Raw genomic sequence first — 16,810 nt, forward strand, 5'->3', positions numbered from 1 at the left:
TTACTCCATATATAGATAAAAACCCGTTGCGAAAACGTATTATAATAAGGTTAAATCTTAATAAGTATAAGTTTTAAGAAAGTTTAAAACTTATTAATAATACATTTTACCAAACAACTTATTATTAAGGAACGAAACTTATGGATGGAGTGAGCACTCTACGCTTACTTAATTTATTTATATGGTAATATGTAGCAACGATTGTAGGGAAACTTACAAACTGCACTTGCAGTTAAAAGTTACAAATTAAACATTTTCACACCCCTCTGTTCGCATTGGAGATTGGAGAGCCTCTAAAAGAATCCTCAGAATAAAAACGATCGCTTCTTCATCTAACAAAACGTTAACAAGAGCCTTTCACACTCCCAAGTTCCATAAACACGACGACGTATCAACGGGAATCCAAACACGTTCTTTTGTTCCACAAAAATGGAACACCGGGGAAAGGAAACAAAAATACAGTCGTATTCGTATTCATGCAAAAAGGCGCCTTCTAAACGTTTGAGTGGCAACCTTTTCATGACGTAACGTGTCTACGCCACTGTGTGCTACGAGTGCTACGAGCTGGCCCGTAGCGGATCAGTGTGCCCGTAGAACCGCTACGGAACGGTCGTGCGGCGCTGCTAACTTAGCGACTTGTTGCCGATGCCGCGATTTTTTGTGTGAATTCGATTTTTGAAATTTTGAATGTGCCAGTGTTAATAAAGTAACGTTGTGATCTTTAACGTATGTTTTCGAAAATTGCTCTACGGAAAACAATGTAGTTGTTAATTGGAAATCAGTCTATAATAATATTAATAATAAAACTATTCGTAAGTGATTCTGAATAGGAATACCAAGCGGATTTGATTTCTTACTGAGATTTTGCTTATATTCTGAGGAATAAGGTGTTGTTCTGAATGAAGATGATTATTATGTTTTAGTTTAATTTTTGTTGTTCATGATTGTGTTATTTTCCATATGTTGATTTATTAATATAAATTCAAACATAAAAGATAATTCATGTTTTTATAAGAATGGTATTAAAATTTGGTAATCCACCATATTACCACAAACCCATTTTTTTGATTTATGCGAAAAGGAATGAATTTTCAAATTTTAATTAGATTGAAAAACAAAGGGAAATTATATAAATATTTAACTTTAAACCCTACTAGCAAAATTTAAGTAAATCTATAATTTTAAATGTTACATCTCTAATTAATATAATCAAATGAATATTGAATACGAGCAAAGCTTGAATTTCTAGCGATTCAATAAATTATGTACATGAAAACATTAAAATAATACCCAGAGAGAAAAGAAAAAGATACTGGCACATTACAAATGTACACAAAATTAAAAGCGCGATGAAAAATAAGTGAGACGGAAAAAAAAACAAAAGAGCGCTGAGTCTCAAGCGAAAATGACTGTTGAGTACTTTTGATGAGGGAAAATGTACTGTTTTTGCGTGAAATAGTGAATAGTTGGCGGGATGAGGATCGAGAGGACTTGCTTTTGGTCGATGCTGCAGGCGTTGGCGTTGTTGCCTACTATGGCTTTGAAAGGTGAGTTAAGTACAATTAAAACACGTGATTTATTAAAAGATTTCAATAAAAGTTTAAAGGATTTATGGATACATGGCACCACGTACCAAACTGTAACCTGCATTGCATATAAAGTTACTTTTTTATTATTAATATAGGACATTATTACACAAATTGACTAAGTCCCACAGTAAGCTCAATAAGGCTTGTGTTGAGGGTACTTAGACAACGATATATATAATATATAAATATTTTATAAATACTTAAATACATAGAAAACACCCATGACTCAGGAACAAATATCCATCAATCTCATCACACAAATACATGCCCTTGCCAGGATTGGAACCCGGGACCATCGGGAGCTTCGTAGGCAGGGTCACTACCCACTAGGCCAAAGCGGTCGTCAGTTACTGTTACTACAGTAACTTTATACATTTAGCGTTTGCATCAAATCCGGTAGTTCTGATTTCTTGTAGACTTGTTTATAATGTTGACTTGTAAAAGAACCCTTGAGGCCTACTTGCAGAATTTTATGAATTTTGACCCTATGATTAATCCAAGTTTGTGACCTCGAACGCCGAACGCAACTTTGCCAAAAATTGAGATATACGCGAAAATTTCGTTTTTATTTCATTTTATTTTAAGACTAGGTTTTCATGGTATATTTTCACGGCAATTTTAAAAAAGACTAAATTTGCTACGATAGGAGACTAGAATTGTCTCTGTAGATCTAATAGTTTCCAAGATAAAGCCTTTCAAAATTTAAATTTTTTGGATCTTGAATTCGTAGGCTAGATAAGAATATGCACTTTTGTCTCAGGGGACGCCGCTTGATACAATTGTTCCTCGTCACCACGTCACGTCAAAGCTAATTTGGCCCAGTAGACACGAGATCTTACCGTGCCTACTCTCCAAAAAAAGGGGGGCACATTACAGGTCTTGTTTGGACTCGTGTAACTTGTGAACTGTTTTAATTAGGGCTATCATTTTGATGTCAACTTTTAGCTGATATCCTGTTCTATCATTTAACAATAAAAAATGCAAGTCAATGACGTTGTTTTCGAAAAAAAGATAAAATGTAAAAAAAAGAAAATTTTTGAACACGTTATTTATTTTTGTTATTAATTATCGAGTAATTGTGGAAAATTCTTTATGACATTTATGCTTCAAATTTATGCCTTAATTCATAAGCTATCAGATGATTATTATTTTTTAGATGTGCGATAGGTAAATAGGCAGATTGGTACATTAACCAAGTGCCATAGTGTATGGCACCATCAAACTTTGAAATGGTGCAGTTTTAAAATGGTTGAGAAAAACCTAGACATGGGTGGTGATTTGTCGATAAAAATTATAGTACTATACATGGTTAACGGCTCCACTATACGTGGACAAACACATTGTAGAAACTAGCAATTCAGAGATTATAATTATATTCAGACCTAGGCTAGCTACAGTCAGAGCCGCAATAGTTATAAATACCATCAAAGTTAAACCATGTCCCGGGTGTCCCCCTTTAGGACAGTGGTTCCCAAAGTTAAAGGCAAACTAGGTTCCTCTGAAGATTAAACAATCGAGAACGTTCCGAATTCCGATTCAACTCCTACACGAACTAGGTTCACAAATAGTGATTCAAGTCTAAGTTCTACTATTAATATAGTGTTATTAAGGATTTACTTCATCGCTTGGCAATGATTATCGCTTATGGTTTCTGGCAAGTAATGTAATCTGTGACTTTCGCGGATTGAGTAAAAGGCAAATTTGAAGTTAGTAGTAGTAGGTAGTATAGTTGTTGACGTCTTCAAAATAATTTATATCGTTGGCTAAGAGTGTAAGTGTCTGCAAAATCCATTATTGAAAATAGTTATTTTTACCTATTTTTGTAGACAAGTTAGAAATAAATTTGAAAAATGGATTTAGTAGGTGTACACACTTTACCGACGATATAGTTTTAAATAATATATTTGCATTCCATTCTGCGGGGGAATGTTTCGCTCAACGGCTAAGTCTAGCAATCCAACGCAACGGGAAAATGTAGCAAGCGTCCTGGGGACGATGCCCCAGACAATTCTATTAGGTTTTAGAGACAAAAACTGTATATAATAAGTATAATACATTTTGCAATAAACTTTTTATTTACAATAACAATATACATAATGGATATGACCTTGAGACATTGTACCAAGGATGCTGGTGTATTGCAATGCTGATACGTTGTGCGAGGAAGCCGCCAGCTCTTCGGTCACCAGTAACGTCAACTAGACGTTTTGCAATTTCTGCAAAAAAAGTTGTGCGCGCTGGGACCCCATGGACCCCATAATTTTTTCATTCTAACGAGTGTAAAAATCCTAGATATATTCATAATTATACATATACCAGTATCGTATCAGTATTGCGATACAACGAGGAAATGCCGCCAGCATCCTTGGTACAATGCCTCAAGGGCCTATTTTAGATATAAGCTAGTTATAGTATTCATCTGTATATATCCATTATGTATATTGTTATTGTCAATAAATAGAATTACATAATTTGTGAGTAGGTTTAATAATATTATATTAGTAAATAATACTATAATAGTACGTATTACAATTATTTAAAGTTCTACATATACCTACTAATAATGTTTATTTACTTAGATTATAAATTGCACTTGCACTTTATGTAGAAAGGCTACGATACTTTTTTTTGTAAAATGTATGAAGGTCTTTTTATTTATTTACGCCATGTTTATCAGTTTCTAAAGTGAAAACAGTGTCATGTAGATAATTAAAATAAAATAAATATTTGGTGATTAAATATATAAAATAGATAGACGTATGGCCCAATTCGAAGTTTAAGATACGTCAAATATTTGGTCTAGATACGATACGGATCGGATATACATATGTTAGTGTCAAAAGTGACGTTTCTTAAAAAAACCTTACTTTTGACATTGACATACCTATCCATATCGTATCTAGACCAAATATTTGACGTATCTTAAACTTCGCATCAGGCCGCTAGCCCCAAACTAAGCATAGCTTTGGCTGTGGGTACTAGTCGACGATATAAACACTATATTACTACATAGATAACATCCATAAATCAGGGACAAATATTCGTGATAAACATATATAAAAATGCCCTTTACTGGGATTCGAACCCAGTAGGGCTAAGATGATCAGCTCTTTATCATTTGTCACCATGCCTGTCACGTTCTAACAAATTTGTAAACGCGAAAGTGACAGGCATAGTGACAAGTGATAAACATGGAATCATGCTGCCACTGCAGAACCGCCTGCTTTGTAGGCAGGGTCACCACTCACTAGGCTAGGATTATTAAGCTAAAATGTTGTTAAATGTACAGTTTCTATTTACGTTAGTGTGCCATTAAAAGCCAGTAATCTTATATTATAAAAAACCGGCCAAGAGCATGTCGGGCCACGCTCAGTGTAGGGTTCCGTAGTTACTCTTCCGTCACAATAAGCTAAACTGGAGTTTAAAGTATAGTAAATTGTTAACCAAGGGATGAAACGGTACCTTTCACCCGAGCTAAACAAATAGGCAAATTTGCATAATCAGTACCTAATGAAAGTAAGTCTTTTTACTATGAAGGGAAAACTTTTTGCGATAACTCAAAAACAGCTACACTGATCATGTCCGCTATAGTTTTCAATTAATGTCTTTCTTAAGCTCTACTTCCACGATTTTTTTCATATTTTTTGGACCTATGGTTCAAAAGTTAGAGGGGGGGGGACACCCTCTTTCGGAGCGATTATCTCCGAATATATTCACTATATCAAAAAATGTTTCTTGAAAACCCCTATTAGTTTTGAAAGACCTTTCTAACGATAGCCCACACTCTAGGGTTGAAGCGAAAAAAAAAATTCACCCCCACTTTACGTGTAGGGGAGGTACCCTAAAAAAAAGTAAATTTTTAGATTTTATTGTACGACTTTGTCGGCTTTATGGATTTATATATCCATGAAAAATTTTAGCTTTCTAGCACTAACGACCACGGAGCAAAGCCTTGGACAGACAGACAGACAGACAGACGGACATGGCGAAACTATAAGGGTTCCTAGTTGACTACGGAACCCTAAAAAATAAAGAAATATCTGTCAAAGTACTGAATCATCCATCGACTGTCGAAACTCACCGCAACATGCTGAGTATAAAATATGCAGACCAGTAAAACATTTTGTATTATGACAAGGAGTATTTGTTTCGGAAGCTTGTACATTTAGGTACTATTTATTTGTGCTTAACACAAATATGTGTGAGTAATTAAATGTTTGCTTAAATGTTAACTCATGTATTTGTATTTCATCATACTCACGAGTTACATACCAAAAGGCAACAGTGGCATATTCATTACTAAAAGGCACCTACGCATTCATCGCGAGCGCGAGCGACGCTCTACGCTATAGGAAGTATAGGTACCTACAAAAAACGTTTTTAAGGTTCCGTAGCCAAAATGGCAAAAACGATCCTTATACTTTCATCATGTCTGTCTGTCTGTCGATAGGTATATAATTAAATTTTTTTGCAACTAATAGGTTCATTTTGTGAGCCACTGCTTAGTTTAAAAGTTAAAATACATGTAATAATGAAATGTAAAAACATTTTTTCTATAAAAATCAACGTGTAGCACATCATTCAATTTTTTTAGTAAGTCATTAATACGTTTGAAAATAATCGCGATGATAGTCCAAAAAATATCCCACTAACTTTAAACCGGTCGTACAGTCAGCATCAAAAGTAGCGGATGAAACAACGCGCCAAAAGTATCTGATATTCCGGATAACTTTTCCAAATATAGATAAATTTCTAAAATTCGCGCTCAAAAGTATATCTTTTACAGTCTTAGTTGTTCTATATCAAAGATATCACTTTTTGTTAAGCCGTTACAGAATGGTAGATACTTATGAAACGTTATTTGATCCGCTACTTTTGATGCTGACTGTACAAAAAAAAATATTAACGAACGTAAGTGAAAAAGCCATACAAGATCGGAACCCTACATTATGCGTGGCCTGACACGCACTTGTTTTTTTACTGTTATTTTTGTAGCTCCATATCACCTATATACCAAAATTCACGCAAATATACCCAAAAAACGAAATCCGCTCATAAAATTCCTCGTGTACTGTGACGTGACTTATTAAACCCAAACTTTTTTCAAGTCAAGTTATTAACGGCATTTTCTTAGTCGTGAAATTAAGCTACATTCGTGACGGATCCCGAACCACCTAAAACAGCAATAAAATTGTTATAAAAAATAAGCCTTAGCATTGGCAAAGAGAAGTAAAGAAACAGAGTGATAACCACTATATAACGCGTGCCTTTTGCGTTGAAGCTTTGTACGAATGAAAAATTGCATTCGTTGCTATTTATAATTATTAGCTGATGGCTGTCTCAAATACAACATTACAATAAACATAATATAGTATTTTGTGCAACAGGTACATAATAAAGGTTTTTAAAATTGAAGGGCCGACCATCGAAGCTAAAAAACGAAACGAAGTTGAGTTTTATAAAGACAGAGCCGAGAATCTTAAGAACGAATTTACCTTACATGAAATAGTGAAAAAATATTTTACTGTACATATTATGGTGCTACTTTTCCACACTAGTGCGTAAATTAGCACATTATGTAACTATGTCGAAAAAAAGGGTCATATGTACTGTAAAACGTGGTGCGATACATGTGCGAATAGGTAATTAGCAACTCGCGGTGATTTTTAAACACTCCCTTCGGTCGTGTTTTAATCTATCGCCACTCGTTACGAATTTCCTATTTTTCGCACTTGTATCGCAAATAACTGTTTTATGTTAATATCCAGAGAGAATAGTCGGGAAAACGTTTATATGAAAAGACAGTTTCACGCGTTCGTCCACTGTCGTTTTAACACTCTTTATTAATTTAACTTCTCCCTGGTATTGTCGAACAAAAATATAAGTTATATAAGGGTCGGTACGGTACCGATCGCACCTGTCACCGAATGCTAATGCTCACACAGAAACGGCGTTTCTTTCGCTTTTCGTACGGTTTTATGTGCCATGAGAAATGGGCCTGAATTGCATTAGAAGTGCGAGGTTCCGTGTTATAGAAAAATTAAAAATAGTTAATAGTGGTGGGAAGGGTGTGTTTTCGGTTTTGTATTGATATCGTTAGATTTTTACTTTTTGTCTCGCTTAATATGAGATGAAAACTTATTTAAAGAGTCGATTTGACCGCATCAACGAGATTTTTTTTATTATCTGCGGCCAAGTCATACAACATTAACTATAATAATAATAAAGAAATCGCAGTAAGCAACCTTAGACTTGGCACGACTTTGTCTAGATTTCATTACTTTTTAGAGATAAACAAGCAGTTCCATCGAGACTTGGCTAGTTTTTTACAGAATGTTTTTGGTGGGTTATTGATTAGAGAAACAAAGAGTATATATATTTCTTATAGCCTAAGAGAGGCTCTATTTGTTAACCATTAGAACAGTTGTATGTTAAATCTGGTTAATATGTAGAAAATACAATTAATTTTTCTCGTGGGCATGTTCGACATTTATTTTTTGAATAATCAAGTTAAGTCTGTAGCTTAAATAAAAACAATACAATTTAATAATAAATATCATTTCTATAATACTTAGTACTATTATTATACATTTTAGGATTATATTGACTTAGTACAGAAAAAGAACGGAGAGATGGGGGGTTTTAAAACTTGTGTCATTGTTCGCGTCCACACTTCCGTCAATTACTTTAATATAAACTCTTCTTCCTCGCGTTGTCCCGGCATTTTGCCACGGCTCATAGGAGCCTGGGGTCCGCTTGACAACTAATCCCAAGATTTGGCGTAGGCACTAGTTTTTACGAAAGCGACTGCCATCTGACCTTCCAACCCAGAGGGTAAACTAGGCCTTGAATGAATGAATGAATGAATGAATGAATGAATGAATGAATGATCGTTTATTTGCGTTAAACAAGCGATTATTATTATTATTATTCTTTTTATCTTTTTTTTTTCTCGGTTTTCACCGGCGTACTGCTATGCACGGGCCGAAGCCAAGTGCATCTCAGGTAACTCTATGGTACACCTTCATTTGTTTGTTGTGTAGCTGGTTGTGCAGACGTAGGGATATTTGAGGTTTCATGTGTCGGTATCGTTGAGGCAGCGGTTGATTGATCAGTTTGCAAAAATTTCCTTACTAATCTGCATGTATTAAGAATGACTGTTTTTTGGAGGAGGTTGTATATGTTCCCCGGGAGTTTTAAAGTCTTTAAAGATTGGTGGAGTTGTTTTGGTATCACGCCTGTTGTAGATAGGACAATCGGTACTATTGTTACTTTCTGTAAATGCCATATGCGGGATATCTCGTCTTTTAGTTCAATATATTTTGTTAGTTTTTCAGCAATAGTGCTTTGTAAATTGTGTGTATTAGGGACGGCTATGTCTATGAGGAATCCGGTTTTAGTAGTTTTGTCTATCAGCGTAATGTCGGGCCTGTTATGATGGGTGGTTCGGTCGGTGAGGATGGTTCTATCAAAGTAAAGCTTGGTTGAAGAGTTGTCTAGTACACTTTCAGGTCTATACTTATAGTGGGGTTCTATAGCAGTAATAAAGTGATGTTGGTGAGCGAGTTTTTGGTGAATAATATTTGTCACTTGGTCATGTCTGTGTTTATAGTCAGTCTGGGCTATTGTTTTACACGCACCTGTAATATGCTGAATAGTTTCCGGGCAGCTATTGCATTTTCTACATGAGTCGTTGGTCAGGGTTTTTGTTATGTATCTCTGGTAGTTTCTGGTTTCTATTACCTGGTCTTGTATCGCCGACATGAACCCTTCAGTCTCCGGGAACAGTTCGCCACGCCTCAGCCACGCGTTCGACGCCTCCTTGTCGACATTAGGTTGGCAAAGGTCATGACGATGTCTGCCATGGAGAGACTTCCTAGTCCATTCAGCGATTTTTGTCTTGTCGTCTGTAAGGTTTTCATTTTTTTGCGTTGTACTATCTTGTAGGTTTAGTGGCGTTAACTTGCGATCATTCTGTAATGTTGCTTTGTGTAGTGTGGAACATTCGGCTTTAGTAAAAAAATAATGTCTTAATGTTGTTATCTGTCTGTTGTGTAAGTTTGTTATGTCGATAAGTCCTCTTCCACCTTCTTTCCTCGGTAGCGTCAATCTCTGAACACATGACCTTGGGTGATGTTTTCGAAATCTGGTCATTGTGGTGTGAATGGTACGTTGTAATGCTTTGAGCTTATTATTATTATATATATATTACGCTTATTAGCGATTTGTTAGGATTAGTCCGGTTTCCTCACGATGTTTTCCATCACCGAAAAGCGTCTGGTAAATATCGAATGATATTTCGAACATAAGTTCCGAAAAACTCATTGGTACAGTCAGCATCAAAAGTAGCGGATCAAATAACGTTTCATAAGTAACTACCATTCTGTAACAGCTTAACAAAAACTGATGTCTTTAATATAGTACAACTATGACTGTAAAAGATATACTTTTGAACGCGAATTTTAGAAATTTATCTATATATGGAGAAGTTATCCGGAATATCAGATACTTTTGGCGCGTTGTTTCATCCGCTACTTTTGATGCTGACTGTACGAGCCGGGGTTTGAACCCGCGACCTCCGGACCGCTAGGCCACCAGCGCATTTTTACCAAATATCACGCGAGATGGCGCTGTACCGGGAGCGGCGATTTCTACACCACGTTATTGAAGTGTTTATAGGGATTATATATAACGGTTTGGGATTATTTTTAATATATATTGGCTTTATTTGTGACTGGTTGTTTATTTTCATAGTCAATCCTCCTAAAGTAAAGAGCGCCCTTTTTTAAGAGTTAGAGGAGTGCATACAGTCATAATGAAAAATATACCTTAATTATTAAACTGTTCCAATCTATAGGCTTTAGTCTTGTAATAGACACATTGTGTTTCTACCTATCGGCATATTCGTCAATCGTCCAAAACGTCACTTTTGACATTGACATATCTAATCCGTATTTTTAGCAAATATTTGACGTATCTTAAAGTTCGAATCGGGCCGTATAAGTATTAATGCCATTCAGTGCTAATCACGACACGTTGTCGTTTTGCCTCTAAGAAGCATTTCCTCTACATACCGGGAAACCTATGTTATCGGCTACGACGTAGCGCTATAACCTTAGGTTAGCAGTGAATGTATTAACGGTCTTAAAGGCACCCTAGCCTAGACGGTAGCCTAGTCGGTAACCCCTCACAAAGCAGATGGTCCTGGGTTAAATCCTGCTAAGGGATTTTATTTTGTATGATCTTGGTATATGTGATATATTTTTAGTATAACTTACGTTAAACGTAGCGTTTAACTACAAATACTTATAGAAAACGTGTCTAGTGTAAAACTGATCCCCACTAATTGACTTAATCCTATCTGGATTCCATTGAAATTTGCTCAGTGTTAAATTTTCGGTTTTATCCAATAAGTCTCCTGACAGGATCACTTTATTGAGTAACCGCAGCCGATCTTTACGGATTGCATTCAAGAGTAAAACTCGTTGACGGTTCAATTTACTCTACCATTTGAGATAATAGCTGAACGATTATTTTGCCCAGAAAATACCCCGCAGCAAACGTAGGAAAAGAATGGTTTCAGTCAAATCTCACGAAATTTTAGTATGATGTATATAGATTGAAATCTCCTGAGACTGCAACCTTCTTCCTCGGTCCCTCACTGCTGAAGATATATGCTCCTTCACCATAGTGTGCGGTCAAAGGCCATATCCATATGGGACATGCAATACATGTTGCCACCAACCAACCCTCTTCACAGCATCAGACTATCTCGCGCACGATTGCCGTTCATTTGACTCAAGATAATCTGCCGTTAGAGGTCATGCTTCTTAGACCGCATAATATCATCAAAAAAGCTGAGATCAAAGAAGCATTTTTGACATATTGTAGAGAGCCGTGTGATGCTTTTCAACTCCTCTAGGATGGACTTAATAGTTCTCATAGCCGTCTAGGGTATGCGTAGGAGTCTTTGCCAACACCACATCTCACAAGCGTCGATTTTTACCCAGTAGTGACTTTTCAAGCTCCATGTCTCGGCACCGTATACAAAGATCGAGAAGACCAGAGATTGAGTCAAGCGCACCTAGATTGAAAGACGAATGATTCTGTTCCTCCAGATCTTGTCGAGGTTCGCCATAGCATTCTTGGCCATGCCAGATCTACGGCGTATTTCGCCAGTGCAGACTGCAACCATCTTTTTCTATCTTTGCTGCGGGGTCAGCGGGGTGCGAGTACCTACTTAAGGACTTGAAATCTTAACTCGCTTTAAACGGCATGTTTTAATGGTCAGTTGTACCTACTAAACTGTTTGTAATCGTAAAAGCGTTTTCTAAAATTTATTGAATCGGAAATTTCATTGTATACTTTCTAGAGCTACGTTAGTCACTGTCAATTGTGCGTAGTGCAAACCGCACTAAATCTATCACAGCGTTGTTCTTGTTACAATGTACAGCGATCTGCAAAATTGCATTGACACAATTTTATGAATAAAATCTTTAGGGCATTTAATTTCTATTTTCGGTTACCTTCAAAGAAACGTCTAGTTTATTTGAAGGTGCAGTAATAGAATATAACAAACTAAAGTTTGTCAATACCAAAATTTATCTTATTGCTTTTGTGGTTTATGCGTGAAGAGTATGACAACATACAGATATACATAATAACTTTCATATTTATATTAAATAGAAGGGATGTTTGTAACTTATGTATGAGACTGTAAATTTGAAATAACTAGAATTAAATTTACAGTCGTCAAATACTCCACTGCCGACATACTGCATACATGAGTCATACATTCTGGGGCGCACAAGAACTGCATCTTCCTCTTTCCATCATCGGAAGTCCAGGCGCGGGAAACGTTGTAAACATTCCATTTGTCAGCATGAAACGATTTTCCTCGTATTTTTTGGTGCGGACTGCGTTATGCGTTATGGTCAAAATCAAATTTAAAAAAATTCAAACCATTATAGCCGTGTTTTAGCAGACGGGAAATTATTACTATATTGTATTTTACTTTTAAAAAACATGTATCCACTAAGAAAATCGCAAACAGTCAATTAATATAGCCGCGGGCTGCATCTACACGACCCTCTCAGCATCATTTCAAGCTATATGATAGAGTCGTGATAGACTGTCGGTTAAGATCGTGCGAATACTGCTTAATAAAATCAAAGACTATATAACCTTTATCTATTTTTCAAGGATCTCATGCGTGCAAATACAGCTTATATTGTACAATTATATTGAATGGTACTGAATGGCTGAATACTTTAACTTTAAAAAAATAAAGAGGGAAATTGTTTTTGACCTTTTTGATGTGAAGTTTCGATTTGAGTGCTGGTTGACGCTTAAATTATGATTATTTTACCTCGGCAGGAACAAAAATTCGTGGATTCGTCTTCTTTGTCCGACTCCGCTTCGCGTCGTCCGACAAAATTCAAACTCATCCACGAATTGCCCTTTCCCGGCCTCTGCAATAATATACTATTGCGTTGTGGCGACAGGTATTCAACCAAATTGCAAAGCCGAACAGAACCCTAAAAACGTCATTCCGCGTAGCCGTTCAGTATGAGCCATTTATTTGCCTTGCTGTTTGCCGATTCGGAAATCGCTGAGCCATCATTGTGAACGTTTTAGTTTAGCTTTGAATGTTTTGGAAAACATTCTGTCGTTCAAATGTATGAATAGATGGCCTGGAACAAAATTCGAACTTTTGAATTCCAACTCGATTTGTTATTGTTGTGATTTTGACATGACTTATCAGTGCTTGCGTGCACTAATGAGGGGTCATTTTGATATCTCTTAAGTATATTGAGGCAAGTGAAAAATCCGGATTTTACAGGAGAGTGGTCCAAAGTTATAACTGCACGTAACTTGAAGGCGTACATAGGCTACGGAGACTGCTTACCATCAGGCGGACCGTATGTTTGTTTGCCACCAACGTAGTATTTAAAAAAAAAATTACGTAGTTCCATACAGTTTTGGATTTACGTAATCTACAAAAGTTCTTCAATATCAGCATCTCAGTATCCTTGGGATAGGAGGTATCGAATTAACTGCGACTTTAGAATTTGTGACGGTAATTTGTGGCGATGATATAGTCTTTCTTGATTTGATTTGAAATTTGTATGGAATCATTGAAAATCGTTCACACGGCGTCTATGCGTGTTCGATACATATTTTTCACCGTATACCGTGGAGTTTTGCCATCGAGGATATGAGATTTTCTAGATAATTTTATCGAACGCGATTCTCAATGGTGCTTGTATTTTATTGTGTGTGGGGCGTGAAAGGAGAACTATCTGGTCTTGAGTATACGTTTAATTACGTCTTAAATAACAAGTACATGCCATTGTATACTAAGCTATGCACGTGTGTAGGTAAGGCGTAGTTAGTACACATACTACAAGTTGTTTTGTTCGCACGATTCTCCTATACGAGACGCGCGCGGGTCTGTACCCGCCTGCCTGTGCAGTTGCTACTATTCGGGCTATGGTGGAGTATGCTTGATCCCATGGCGCTCTCGCAAACGGCAAAGAGGGCGAATGGCAGGAGAGAGGGGACAGGAGCGGCGCGTCTCACACATCTCCCATCATGGCCTTCCCGTGGCCGGGGGGACGATGCGTAAACGCATTTGCCCACTCCATGATCAAAATAAAAAGTTGCTTGTATACGGGAAGACCGCATACGTGAAAAAAATCGTGCCGTGTGAAGGATCGTCTCGTATACGGTGATATTGAATCGAATAGTCATCGTGTTTGGCTATATTGCTGTTTTAAACATTGGTATGTGTCACAAGTTAAGCTGGTTTGAGAGCGTTTAGTCGCCTACCTTAGACGCACCAATAGAGATCAGACAGCTATTCTGTTAGAATTCTGTATTAGTTCATAATGAATCTTATTCCGTGCTCAATAGAGTAGTAATTCAATAAACGCTACCTATGCGGCCTGCCCATTTTTTCATAGTGGCACGCGCCTTTGCGGTTTTTAAACAATAGATAAGACGATAACCCGTAGAAGCTCACGGAGGAAAATAGAAACTATAACAAACATGATTGCGCTCAAATGCGGGTCGTGGCTAATTTAATTGCACTGTGACTTGATTCACAATATGATTACATACCTACTTAATTTAGATTCTCAATAATCGTCTATTTATGTTGACATGGAATTACTTATATACATCTTTGTAATATATACGTGGACCAAAAGCGCCTTCAACGGAAGTCTCGACCTAAGCCGTCCTACGCATACACATATAACGACCAGGGGCAGCTTTATTGTGCACAGTGCGACCGGGCATTTAAGACTAAGATCGGTTTTGCGAGCCATACACGTGCTCATCATAGGAAATTATAAAGGTCGCCGTTGTCAGACGCGACATAAAGGACTATACCTATATGTTATATTATTTAAGCTGCCTTTTGCTAAAAGTAACACGTTTTTTCCCGTAATTAATGAAATTAGCACAACAGCTAAGAACCATCAAGTAGGTACAGTTAGTTATTAACACGTTCACAGACACAGCGCCATTCTCGTAATTTCCTATTGTGGCACAGGTAAATCCCATACAAGATGTTTTCCCGTCTATGGACGTTACAGCCGTGGCCACATATTGACCGCTCAGTTTACATCTTCATACATGTCAGAGACTCGTGATACGGCATCTCGTCTATAGCCATAACGTCCTCATCAGCAGCGTCGCGTCATGGCCTTATACTGATGATGCATTAACGTCGATAAGTCACTTTGAAGATGTTGCTGTGATACTCGAAAGCCTTTTGATGTGTTTAAAACAGCACAAGATACTTGTCTTCATTATACTCCTATGAAAAGTCGTCGTCTGTGTATGGGATAGCGGTTTTATCAAAGTAAAAATTATCGGCTACAGACGTGGTGCCATATCATGAGGCTCTCCATTTACGTTTCTCGGCGGACTGTCCGTGAACGTCTTAAATAATGCTCCAAAAGTATCTGCCATCCAGGATTTTTTTTATAAAATAGAGATTTTTCTCTACAGGTCACAGTCATTTTTATTGTTTGACATACAGGGATTTATATATTTTTGTTAAGCTACTAGAGAATTTTAGATACTTCTGACGCGTAGTCTGATCCATTACTTTTGATGCTGCCTGTTAGTACAGGCACAATTATTCTAGTGAATACGTAGTATTGTGGCTTTGTGCATTTGTAACCTAATTAGGACTTAGTATTACTAAGTCCTTATTTTAGGTTACAAATTCATATTAGCCTCAATTCGACAGCAGCCAAAATGTATTCCATTCCTAATTGCTACATAATTAAATGAGTTTATTTCAAGACTTGACTCAAAGGAGCCAAATTAAAATAAATGAATGTAATTAAAATATAGGTTAGTAAGGAACCAGCGGCATAGGTAATGAATTCCAAGTGAAAAGAGAAAGGCCTTTAACGGAAATTGAGTCTTAAATGTTACAGATTAGAGTATATATTCAGTTGACGTTGATGTAGAAACTTGTACATGTGAAGTTGACGGTTTTAATTATATTTTTATAACTGTAAGGCTGTTATCACACTGCTCCGCACTTCGGACCGACGTCAGGTGCTGCGATTTTTAACTTTGTACTGTAGAATCTTGATTTGTATGCAAAAGCCTTCGAGCAACACCGGTTTCAAACACGTGGAAACTAGTGGAAAGGGAGGAGCCACATACATCGTTCTGCCATGTTTTGCGGGAGAAACCTGCACACAGTCGCACTTCACACTCACCATGACACACATATATATATAAAATCACACGTCAAAGACAAATCTTGCACACCTCAATTCTCTTCTCGTGTACGGACGAGTCAAAACACGCACCGCGCTGTGCCCATTTGGGCATGTGCTTCGGCAGAGGGGAAATAGCGCAAATGCCGACTCCCTTCCTGGTGTTGCTCGAAGGCAACACATTTGCCCGTTACACCTGGTGTAACACATTTGCTCTGTAACACTCTAATTATAATTATTTAGTAAATAAGCGTGGGCTGACTAAGTTACTCGTATCGATTTGAGTATACCCCACTTTTACTTCAAACATCAAAGTAGGTATGAAACAATAGTAGATTGTTAACCAAGGGATGAAAGTAGGCATTACAGATGAGGTTAGTTCGGCGCTCGAACGCAGTGAAAGCACTAATAGTCCGAGACTAAAATGGTGCCTTTCACTCTTTTTAAACACTCTTTTTAAACTTTTAATTTCGC

At 37.0% G+C, this 16,810-nt stretch overlaps 1 protein-coding gene across 7 annotated transcripts in view; it reads left to right on the plus strand.

Annotated features, from left to right (window-relative positions):
- Positions 1-233: 233 nt before the first annotated feature.
- LOC133527226 (limbic system-associated membrane protein-like) overlaps positions 234-16,810 on the plus strand; it is a 96,577-nt gene continuing 80,000 nt past the window's right edge. The window contains exons 1-2 of one of the 7 annotated variants that reach the window (XM_061864132.1): positions 234-812; positions 1,250-1,547. In XM_061864132.1, coding sequence (XP_061720116.1) covers positions 1,475-1,547 — 73 coding nt within the window. In that variant the 5' untranslated portion in view covers positions 234-812; positions 1,250-1,474. The remainder of the gene's footprint in view (positions 813-1,249; positions 1,548-16,810) is intronic. The other 6 variants (XM_061864134.1, XM_061864135.1, XM_061864133.1 and 3 more) reach the window with 6 other exon arrangements.

The sequence above is a fragment of the Cydia pomonella genome, chromosome 17 (assembly GCF_033807575.1).
Source record: "Cydia pomonella isolate Wapato2018A chromosome 17, ilCydPomo1, whole genome shotgun sequence".
Taxonomy (NCBI): domain Eukaryota; kingdom Metazoa; phylum Arthropoda; class Insecta; order Lepidoptera; family Tortricidae; genus Cydia; species Cydia pomonella.